Consider the following 12,065-nt stretch of genomic DNA (forward strand, 5'->3'; position numbering starts at 1 on the left):
AGCTAGGATGCTGGAGCAACTTTTCAAACCCCCCAGATTAAATCCTCATCGTGGTGATCATTCTCATTGGATCATGAGAGGAAGCAGAATTGGATCTGAGGAATTTTTAACACCCCTGTGTCAACCCCAAACATAACTGAACGCAGATGTCAAATGATGCTGTGTGCTCGGTGTATAAAATTAACCTACTGCTTTCTACAGTGTTATTGGCACTTTATTACCTGACTACATATTTATTCTGCTCTCCAGTACCGTGTATTGTATTACAAAAAGAAAAAGCCACGGGAAGGAATATTCTTTAGAATAGAATCATTTTTCCCCCCAAATCCATCTATGGGTTAGTGTAAGTGGCCTTACTGGTGAGCGGTGGTGGCTCTGGTGTCTACAGTAGTGCTCTCCAGCAGATGTCAGGCAGGCTGTGATAACGAACGGCGGAGGCAGCAGAGGTGGAGGATAATGGTGAGTGGCAGAGCACCTGCAACAAAGGCAACTACAAAGGGAGCGTCCGTGACAGCACTTCCTCTACTCCAGCCCTTTGGACATGACCCCTCAGGAATCCTGCACCATCTTGGAAAAAGATTTCCACCCGCCGCTGCTGCTTCAGAAGGGTATGGGGGCTCCCTAGAGGCTGCTTAAAGCTGCCGCTTGCAAATTGAGTACCGCATCCAGAGGGGTGAAGTGTGTGTGTGTGGTGAGAGTGTGTGTGTGTGTATGGGGGGAAGGGGTCTTCAAGTGATGGAGGGCACTGCCGCACCTGCCCGTAAATCTGGCCGAGTTTTCCTTTCAAGAGTAGGACGTGAAGAGGGGGAGATAAATGATAAACACGGGCCAGGGGTCTGCAGGATGAAAAAGATGGGGAGCAGTGGATGGGCCACTGGGGAGGCTTGAGGAGGCTCTTTATTGCATGGAGGTGGCCCGGCTGGACACCTCGGAGAGGCAGAAGTCAAGCGTGTGGATGCTCCGCAAGGTGACTTTGTGTCTTTGGTTTCTTTATCTCGAGAGGAGCAGACATATATAGCCGGCCTTTACAAGATTATAAAAGGAACTGAATTTTGGGACTAATGCACTGTGATTCATTGGCCTGTTGCTGCATGGAAAGCAAAGCTGCCTGAACACATATACACCAAAAGATGCAATTATTGTCAAATTATATTACAGAAATTTAGTGTTTTGTTGAGACAAATATACCCGCCAAAGCAAGTCAAATTTCAGCCGACGCATTTAATTGTACATACTGTAATGTGAGGACTGAGACAAACACAACCTTCAAAGCTTGTCATAAATTTGCATGACATTTACATTAAGAAACATTTAATCGTATGCATTTTACTTGAGACAAACATAACCACCTAAGCCTGTAAAGTTATATTGAATAGATTTAATCAGATGCATTTAGTTGAACAATGAGACCACAATCCCTTCCAAAGGCTGTATTAGCTCACATGTAAATATGGAAGACTGCACAAGGTCATCCACCAGGAACTTGCTGCAAGTAAACAAGACTTAGTGATGTAAAATAAACAAAGCACCAGGGCAGATGTCACATGTAAAACTACATATAACATACCTTCTGTTTGCTTACACCAGGACTTCACACACTAAACAAAACACAGGAGCCACCCTGGTGTTAATTAAATATCCCCTGCTGCTACTGTGCAAACAACTGGAAGGGAAGGGAAATAACCATGGAGCTTACATCACTGTACTAAAATAACTGCCTGTTTTTCAATTCCAAGCATTTTGAACACAAAACGCATTCTTCAACATAAACAATGTGTTGTATAAAGGAAAATCATGCAAATTTATGCTCAAAAGTTTAAGGGTTGATTTGTTTTTCATATATAATGTATATTTTGTGTTATATTTTGTATGAGTTATGCAAGCGTGAATGTGTACCTATTACATTTGTAAACTACATGAAATAACACAAACTAATAAGTATACTATTTATTTTACGCTAAAATGTAGTTCCAAAATGTTGATGCTGTGACTGAAGTTTTGAATATTTTCATGGTGGTGAGTCTAACAAGACATAGGTTTCAAGGTCAGTGATAACCACAACCACTGGTAGTTTTCCTATCAAACGATTTCTGACGAGGCATTTCCTGAAGTGGTGGTTTCAACCACTTCGATCAATTAGGGCTTTTTTATTTGCTTGTATTTACATTCCGGAACCAGAAGCGCATCCTTTTTGAAAAGACCACAAAAGGAGATAATTGTAAGAGCCAGGCAGTCAGGATGGAAAATCATCTCAAAGTGCTTTGTTTATTTGTTCCAGGGGTTAGTCAAATTTTCTTTCATTGCAACTACTGCCAATGCAGCTTTGTCATATGGTTCTGGTGAGGTTACATCAAAGATCCATCTGGACATCCTTGTCATTTTAAATCATCTGACAATGCCATCTGTGTGCAGGTTTACATTCATATGTCAGATCTGCCCTCTGTGTACATAGATAAAATAGTTTAAAAAAAATCTTTTCATATATTGTAGTGTTCAAAAATATTTGTATACTTTTTATTTATTTTGTTAATGGCAGATTTTCTCCTTTTTGCTGTTGCCGTGGGGCAAAAAAGAAAGACGGAACAAAATTAATGTTCTCCGTCTCATTTAGCTGTTGAATGTTGCGTGGGTGTGGTGATTTTGGTGTATGTAAAGAGCAGATGCTATCTAAACCATGAACTGTGAGTGTGCACCTGCAAGAGAGAGGTCAGTCACTGTGCGGTTGGCTGGTGCATGCTTTGCTTGATAAGGGAAACAAATACAACTCCATTATCTGTCAGTCTGTCTTCATTATAAACAACTCACTTATCCACTGATACAATCTCACAGGTGGGACACAGTAAGCAAATTGGGGGTTGATAAGATTACATTTCCCCCCTTTTTTTATATAGCCAAAATCATATGTATCTTAGGAATCAGAAACAGTTATATTGCATTGTCTTATATTGCATTGCATTTTTACACTAGCCTACATAATGGAATTTTTTTTTTTTTTAAATATATAAAATGACCAACTTCGTGGTACAAAGCTATTGATGTCTATTGTTTAAAACAAGCCGGACAATGCATAGAAATATAGATGCTGTCCTGCTATTGCTCATTTGAATATTATCTCTAGCAGGAATCTAACATCTGAGTGATATTATGCACACAGGCAATTAGTACTAAGACTACTTAAAAGCCAGTATAATAAAGTAAGCGGCTGTGAAATAAATCATGAATGGATGTTTGTAACAATTTTGCGCAGCTGGGTCGTGTGACGGTTTTCAGTGATGCAAATGTCTCTGTGTGTTTATAATAGCTTTTCAACGAATGCAGAATTATCTGCACTGCATGCAAAATGTAGCTGTCGCCTTTCAATCAATCTTGGATGGAAAGGTTTGTTTAAGCAATTTTTAAACAAATACATTTCCCGATTTCTAGCCCACCTCCTCCATGGTTTCTTTCCCGAGCCTCTGTTGCCATCTTGTGGTTACTCAAAGGCCTATATATAGAATATCTTTGACTCAGCCACTAAGCACCACTAGCATTCACACTGTTGCCTAAATGTGTCAATTACAACCCTAAAGCTACAGAAGCATCGATATGACGAAGTCGAAGTCTACTGCGCAACCTGCCAAATTAAAACACGGCAGCAACGCGCACAATATGATGGTAAGAAATAGGCCTACAAACAGAGGCCACCTGTTTATCCACCACTGATAGATGCATGGGTGGAGTACCGAAAATGTATGTGATGTGGTCGAGTCTACCTCCTGAGTGACATAAACACAATCATGAGCGTTTTGTAATGTTTCCACGTCTTTTTACATACTTAACCAATACGAAAACACCAAAAGCAGAACTGCACAGTTGTATGAGTGATGGGAACAACCAGTGTGTTCTCCTCCCCTCTCCACCATCCACACGAAAGAGGGTGTCTGGCAGGTCCTCATCCAGTGCGACAGTCTGCCAACAACTGTTCCAGTAAATTCGGAGCTCGTCTACAGAACTCGTAGTGCACCCGCCCAGCAGAACAACATTTGAAATAGATGTACTTCTCAACCAATCGTATTGCAATATGGAGAGTATTTCCTGCCTTTTTAACAAATCAGAAATAGATACACATAAAAAATCCAAACTTGAATATGTCAGCAAAACAGAGGGGGAGGGGATCAACTGATAGCAGCAGTCATATTGGAAGCTCAAATTATGATCTGAGGTTTCTAAATCGATTATTTCCCCAAGAAAAGGTAAATTTTGTTTAGCTCACTTGTACATTTAGTCAGCGACACTTTTATATAGGCCTTTCACGTGGGGCATACATTATTCATAACTAACCGTTTTCAGTAAGTTACCTGTGAGATATCTTACTACCATAGACATTATGCTTGATAGCATCAAAGCTAACGTTACCTAGCTGGTGCCCCTGCAAGCCAACGTAACTTACAGTAACTGTTGCCAGGGTATAGCTAGCCAGCTAGCAGTGAAGCTAGGTAGTAATACAGTTGCTTAATAACCACTGTGCTAGTGAAAAACTATCATGTTAGCTTGCTTGTACGAAACTTTGACATGAACCGAATGTTTAGCCAATAGGAAACAAAAAAAATGATATATCCAGCATAATCATTTTTAATGTACAATGTCCGCGTTGACTTGTCTTCGTGCTTAATCCACGGGAGTTGCCTGCGATCACGAAACTTTTGGTCTACTTCGACACACTTCAATGGCGTGCCCAGTTCACACCAGGTTGGGCGTAAACAGCGTTAACAGAGCCTGCGACTGGAGTTGAGTGAAACGGCGCAGAGAGTCGAGGAAGCCATGTCCAATCAGCAGTAACGTTACTTAATGTAAAGTCGTACGTGGAACTTTAGAATTGTTGGTGGACAGTTGTTTTCTTACAATAAAATCAGTCTTATTTATTAAAAATAATGTTTGGGGCAATCATGGACCTTTTAGCAAAGGACCCCTGGAGCAATGAAAGTTTTCATGAGCAAGTTAAGATTAGCAGGCGGGCTGTTTAGCCAGATAATTTTCCCGGCCTGCCCAGTATCGTTGCATGCAGTGGTTCATAAGTGTGCGCAAGTAATGAAGTATCTATCATCCACAAACTATAATTGCAAATCGAATTAAATAATGCAAATATTGTCTTTGAATAGCTGTCAATGTAACTTAGATGTTTACACTGTATCTGAGTTATACAGGAAATAAGTAACGTTATCATTACCCGTGGGTTAGTGTGTTTATAGTATCGTTGTCACATTTAACGTCACTATTATTCTGTTTAGAAGAGGTTCTGTTCCAAAAGCAGTTTAATTAGTAAAAGTAGTTTTATGACCAGATAGTTTTCCTCTCAGTTCTATCTGGGGATTGACACATGGGCCAATCGAGGGGTGTGTCAATTGTCACTTTAACACACATTCTTCTCATGCAAATATAGCTCTGATATAGCATGACTACACTACATGCCCTGCCAGTCAACGACTTTTAAGTCAGCAACATACAGGGGTTACTTAAAATACGAAAGATACATATCAGCGCATCAGATAAGCACAGTCTGCAGTATTCCATCTGATTGACATAAATATAGCATTCAGAGGAAGTAAATGTATTTAAATGGTCCATATGACATATACATCTATGACCAGTAATGTTAATGAATATATATTTCATAAATATCGCCTCTTTTTACAATTTGGGAGAGTACAGACAAATCATAAAGATCAAATAATAAATTAGTGGTATAGTGAAACAGTAAATGTAAATTTTCATAGGGATCAGGATTGGAATATTTAGTTTTCTTTTTCTTTTTAATCAAAACATCAGTGGTACATAATGTGGTTTTAAGGCGCAGTCTTACATCCCACTCAAATCACACCCACCCATTCTTCCAGCAGTTGAACAGTCTCTCCAAGGACATGTCCACACCCACGGACCCATCTGGTGGAATGTCCCACCCTGGACCATCCCCTGGCCCATGCCTATCTCCTGGTCCAATCCTGGGGCCCAGCCCTGGTCCAGGCCACTCTCCTGGGTCAGTGCACAGCATGATGGGCCCCAGCCCAGGGCCTACCAGTGGGCCTCACAGCATGCAGGGCCAGGGGCCTGGAGATTACCCTCAGGAAGGCATGCATCAGTTGCATAAGGTATTGTACCATCTGATATCTGGCTGCATACATGGCAAATGAGAATTAATGAGAATAATAGATAAGCTTTATGTGTTGACAACAGGGTATACAAAGTACTCTACAGAGGTTAAAACGAGACAGAATACAGTATATAGGGGAAACGCACAGAAAATGATGTAGTTAATGTTGTTGACCTGTTTACCCCAAACCAAGGCAATAAGGAAAATGCGTTAACTTATGTTTGCGTCTGTGTTTTCCTCCTAGCCCATGGAGGGAATGCTGGAGAAGGTGGCGATGGGTGAGGAGGTGCACTTTGGCCAGATGAAGAATGTGGGTATGAGGACTCTGCACAGTGGCATGGGTCCCCCTCAGAGCCCCATGGATCAGCACAGCCAAGGTAGGGAAACAAGTGTTAAAATGAGGGAATTCCACAGCATTGTAAGAGCTTGAAACACTCCTACTGTATATGCCAGTAATATATATTTGTAGAGGGGCCTCACTGTAATTATTATAGTGGTGCATTTGTGCCCTGCGTGTGTATTATGGAAGTGTGCTTAAATTTTGAGTCTTTGTTGCGTGGCACTTGAGGTTTATTGGAAAGATGAGCAATTAAAAGAACATTATTTCAGTTTATAATGATAACCTTGGGTCGCTGAAGTAACCAAATGTAAAAGGACAGCATTTCAACCACTCCACAGACTAAAAAGACAGATCATTGGATCTCACCTGTACACTCTTTTCACCCCGTTTTTCTCCTCCCTCTCTCCACTTCTCTTCTCTCATCTCCTCTTCTCTCCTCTCCTCTTTTCCTCCTTTAGGGTACATGTCCCCTCACCCCTCACCCATGGGCGTCCCCGAGCACGCACCCAGCCCCATGTCAAGCAGGGGACCCACCCCTCCCCAGATGCCTCCAGCCCAGCCGGTCCAAATGATGCCTGTGGACCCGCAGGCAATGGCACAGCCGGGCCGAGGGCCGTCCTCCTTCAGCCCCATCCAGCTACAGCAGCTACGCGCCCAGATCCTGGCCTACAAGATCCTGGGCCGCGGGCAGCCACTGCCAGAGAACCTGCAGCTGGCTGTGCAGGGCAAGAGGAGCCTACCCATCATGCAGCAACCGTCCGTCAACACCGGCCCCTACAGCAGGCCACCAGGTGGGCACCTTACTCGAGGAAATTCAGTACAGATCATTCTAGTAGATCATGGCAATAGAGCAAGTAAATAAATTAGCATAGCTAATACATTATTATTAAAATCTATGTGTAGTCCATACCAAGGGCCAAGGATTCTCAAAACTGCTCTTGGAGCCCCCCAGCACTGCTTTTCTTCTGTGTATCCTTGCTCCAAGCCCATCCGATTAAGGCCATTGTAATGCTGATGCTCTTGATGCTCAAATGGGGTTTGATCAGTTCATTGAGACTGACGCTCACCAGCTTAGTCAGGTGTGCAGAGGTGGAAAACATCACAACACTGCAAAGGGGGGCCTGGAGGTTTGAATGCCGGGCGGGTTGCATCCCTTAGCTCCCTAGTTAATGTTGGCCCTGCTCTTCTCGCAGGTATGCCAATGCCTCCCATCAGCGGACCTGTCCCGGGGCCATGCCCTGCGCCTGCCATGCAAGGACACACTCAAAGCCCCGCACCAAAGCCCTGGCCGGAGGGTGAGTGTCCTGGATGATGTTCCAAAGCCAAGTGCTGGAGCCCAACCTTCATGTCCAATCTCTTTCCACTCGAGCTGGCTTGTTAGGAAGTCAGGTCGTCAGGAATATGTATTCATGTTACGTACATATAAAGTCTTGGCACGTTCCTCACTTTGAAGTCGGTACCAGATAACTGGGGGCCACACTTCTTTGAAGTAGTGTGTGAAGTTCAGATGGCTGTTAGGAGACGACTCGTGACCCCTAGATACGCAAAAACACTGGAGAGAAAAAGTGATTTTCTCCAGCGCTGTATAGATGAGATATGTTGTTGGCTTTGAAGAAGAAACAAGAAAACAAGAGCGCAGTATAAACAGAATCTCCAGGGGTGTTGTGAGATGTATGGTGTAGTCTTTCACATATTGTTTGATGAAGAGCTTTCTCCCCCGAGAATTGTGTGCATTCAGAATTTCTAGTGGAACTAGCCTTAGGGTGTCAAGCATTCATCATTTCTTTATGAACATCACGAGACACTATATACAGTTAAAGCCAGAGAATGTTATCCTGTGGAATACGCTCAGAAACTACAGTTTGTGAGGAGGAATTGTAACGTAACAAGAATTTATTGACGTGAGGGTGTGAAAAATGTTTATTCCAGATGTCCACTGGTAGAAAGTCACTTTTGTGTCTGTTCATATTAATGAAACACATGACGTGGTGATGATAGAGGAGGTGGTTGCCAAACATCAATATGCATTATCCAGAACGATTGATCCCCATTCCCCACTCCCATCCTATCCACTAGGTCAAGGTGCTGGTGAACCATCCACAACCCCCCAGAAGCACCCGGTGCCCACCCCCAGCGGCCGGCCGTCCCCCGCACCGCCAACCGCCCAGCCGGTACCCCAGCCCATGTCCGGCCTGTCAGGGGGTCCTCAGCAACAGCACCAGCACCAGCACCACCATCAGCACCATCACCAGCACCAGCACCAGCACCAGCACCAACACCAGCACCCGCAACAGCAGCAACAACAGCCAGTGCCCCACCAGCCCCCCGCCCAGCAGCAGCAACCTCTCCAGCAGCAGCCCCAGCAGCAGCAGCAGCAGCAGCAGCCTGGCCACCCCTCCCTCATCATCCAGCTGCAGCAGAAGCAGAGCCGCATCACGCCCATCCAGAAGCCCCATGGCCTCGACCCTGTTGAGATCCTGCAGGAGCGCGAGTACAGGTGAAAAAAAAAAAAAACTCCAACAGAATAGTAAGGGGTCAAGGAGATAAAGGGGTACGGAGGAGAGGCCAAGGCCATCTATGCCCGATTTGTGTCCCATGAGTCTTTGTCCTTTGTTTCTTTCTGGCCCCTTCCTTCACCTGCCGAGGGTTAGGCTTCTTCCATCTTCCTCTGTTGTTGAAGGAGTGTCTCCAGGGATTCTTAAATAATGGAGAGCAGTGTGCTCTCTTGTGCTCCCCGTGTCCATACAGGGCTTGTTAAGGATTGCCTCACCCGATGCCCCTGTTTCACAGACTTTGGCCAGCTGATGCTGAGCCCCTATGCCCTTCTCATTAGTCTTGAAACTCGATTGAGCCCAGATGGGCCAGGGCCGAGACGAGAGAGGGGCTCTGCTCTCCCTCTCTCCCGGAGGTAAGCTCTTTTGGAGCTCCTTTGAACTTCTCAGCAGAGAGCGCTGGTGTTGCCTCTTCTCTCGCTCATGCTCTCTCGGCCGAGGCCGGGGCCTCCTGTTGACAGGTGGGCTCTGACATGCTCGTGGCCAAGGGGGAGGGGGATGGAGCTGAGAGCTGTCTGGCCAATTACAGTCCCTCTCCATCACTCACGGTGGCAAAACCACAGAGAAAAGGCTGCCCTTGAAGATTTGTTGCCATGTTAAACACACTTGACAATATTGATGAAACGGCAATGAATCATTTCATCACCAATTTTGCAGCCACATGACACGGTCGACCTTGCCCAACTGCTTTATCCTTTTCGAAGTTAAAGTTATGAATCTTTATTATGGTGCTGTAAAGTGGTAATTAAAAATAAGGTTTAGTGTGATAAAATAACAACCCTAATATCATAGCATAATCAACTGAATATAATGTTGAGGAATCCTTCCATCTTCAGTCAGTAGGTAACCAGCCAGAACGTACTACAGCACAGCAGCTAACGTTTGGGGTCAATTTAGCAGGATTACTGGCCACTTAACCAGGCTTAGCTGGCTCTTTACCAGCAGGATTACTCGCCATTGTGCTTTTTGACTTCTTCTTAATCCCTTAATTTGATGGCGTGATCTCATATTGATCTGTTCTGCTGCCCCCCCCCCCCCCCCCCGTCTCACTGCAGACTGCAGGCCAGGATTGCACACCGCATCCAGGAGCTGGAGAACCTGCCCGGCTCCCTGCCTCCAGACCTGCGCACCAAAGCCACCGTGGAGCTCAAGGCCTTGAGGCTGCTCAACTTCCAGCGGCAGGTATACAGCTCAGCTTCACACACACACACACACACACACACACACACACACACACACACACACACAAATACACACACACAAATATATCGAATGGATGTCCTCTATGGGTTTAAGCTAAAAAATGTGTCGATACTTGGCTTTTAATTGCCACAGGCACAGACAGTTACAGGAGAAACTGAATTTTAGTCTACTACACCATTAGGGGGCAGTCTTGGCCTTCAGTTCATTACATTCAACATGATTTAAAAGGAGTCTATCAGAAAATCACCCCTGTCCTACACTACATTAAGCCTCAACCTCACCAAAAAAAGACACCCTTAAAAATTGGATGACAGCCAGCGAGTCCTAAAGACCATCCATCATTGTGAGCTCAGCCTTAACCTCTCGCCACGGTAAAGTACATCTCCTTGTCAGGACTCGTATGGTCAGTGGAAATGATGATGAATGGTTATTCAAGAGACACCTCTTCTCACTGTTCTTTCTGTCTCTCCCATCCCTCTGCCCCCCCCCCCCCCCCCCCCCCCACACACACACACACACACACACACACATACCCACGAATGGAAACACGCACACATACACACACATGGACATACGCTCACACACGCAGCTGAGGCAGGACGTGGTGGCCTGTATGAGGCGGGACACCACGCTGGAGACAGCACTCAACTCCAAGGCCTACAAGCGCAGCAAGCGGCAGACCCTGAGGGAGGCGCGCATGACCGAGAAGCTGGAGAAGCAGCAGAAGATTGAGCTGGAGAGGAAGCGCCGACAGAAGCACCAGGTGCAGGGGCCATGACACGCACACACCTTCATGCACATGTGCACATGCTTACAACGATGCTCACATACTCTCTTATATAGCTACATACACTCAAACAGTCTACCAAGCATCAACAAGCACCCATACCCACACATACACATACAAAAACACTCACACACACTCACACACACACACACACACACAAAGGCACTCATATGGATATGTATACACACATTCATTCACATGCAGTAAATACGTGGCATGTGTGAATACAGGCATGTGCGCGCCCACTCTTGCACATACTCACTCACATGATGTGCTCAATCAGAAAAGCATCTGCACAGTCTATATACATGAATGGATAGATTTACACATGCATTATCCATTGTGCTTGTCCTTCCAGGAATATTTGAACAGTATCCTTCAACATGCCAAAGACTTCAAAGAGTACCACAGGTCCATTTCTGGAAAGAACCAGAAGCTAACCAAGGCCGTTGCCACGTGGCACACCAACACGGAGCGCGAGCAGAAGAAGGAGACGGAACGGATCGAGAAGGAGAGGATGAAGAGGCTGATGGTGCGTGATCTTCGTCAGCCATTGTAAAACATATTTTATGTGGGACCTTCATTGGGCGACAGTGCAGTCCTGACTTAAACTCTCAACCTCTGCCATTGGAGGAGGGCGTGCTGGCAAGGACGCTTAAAACCCATGGGTGCTAGCGTCTGTTGCTAGCATGTCTCGTACTTCTTACACATGGAACGTGGTGAGGTGATGTTGGCAATGTTGACACGTTCGATACAAACACAGCCCATTCTTCTTCATTACCGTTCCATGTAGCGGCCAGATTAGGACCAGATTGGTTCCAGTCTGTCAGCTGCTGTCATGGAAGACAGGCCAAGTATATAACCTGAATGATTTAAACTGACTTAAAAAATACAACAACTGTAAAGCTTATGCTAAGACAGATTCAACACAAGCAAATGTAGTAAGATTTGGGTAACTTGCCCATTTATATTTTCAGTTGCGTTTGCAAACATGTTTTCAAATGCAGTTTGGAGTGCTGTGTTTTTTTGTCATGTTTTCTGTACACGTTCTGTCTC

At 44.9% G+C, this 12,065-nt stretch overlaps 1 protein-coding gene across 3 annotated transcripts in view; it reads left to right on the forward strand.

Annotated features, from left to right (window-relative positions):
- The first annotated feature begins 4,155 nt into the window (after positions 1–4,155).
- Positions 4,156–12,065, forward strand: part of smarca2 (SWI/SNF related BAF chromatin remodeling complex subunit ATPase 2) — a 34,267-nt gene continuing 26,357 nt past the window's right edge. Inside the window, exons 1-9 of one of the 3 annotated variants that reach the window (XM_080852391.1) lie at positions 4,156–4,232; positions 5,874–6,125; positions 6,372–6,504; positions 6,926–7,258; positions 7,661–7,762; positions 8,544–8,964; positions 10,075–10,201; positions 10,812–10,985; positions 11,368–11,541. In XM_080852391.1, the coding sequence (XP_080708517.1) occupies positions 5,898–6,125; positions 6,372–6,504; positions 6,926–7,258; positions 7,661–7,762; positions 8,544–8,964; positions 10,075–10,201; positions 10,812–10,985; positions 11,368–11,541 (1,692 nt within the window). In that variant the 5' untranslated portion in view covers positions 4,156–4,232; positions 5,874–5,897. The remainder of the gene's footprint in view (positions 4,233–5,873; positions 6,126–6,371; positions 6,505–6,925; positions 7,259–7,660; positions 7,763–8,543; positions 8,965–10,074; positions 10,202–10,811; positions 10,986–11,367; positions 11,542–12,065) is intronic. The other 2 variants (XM_080852392.1, XM_080852393.1) reach the window with 2 other exon arrangements.

The sequence above is a fragment of the Sprattus sprattus genome (assembly GCF_963457725.1).
Source record: "Sprattus sprattus genome assembly, chromosome: 15".
NCBI lineage: Eukaryota > Metazoa > Chordata > Actinopteri > Clupeiformes > Clupeidae > Sprattus > Sprattus sprattus.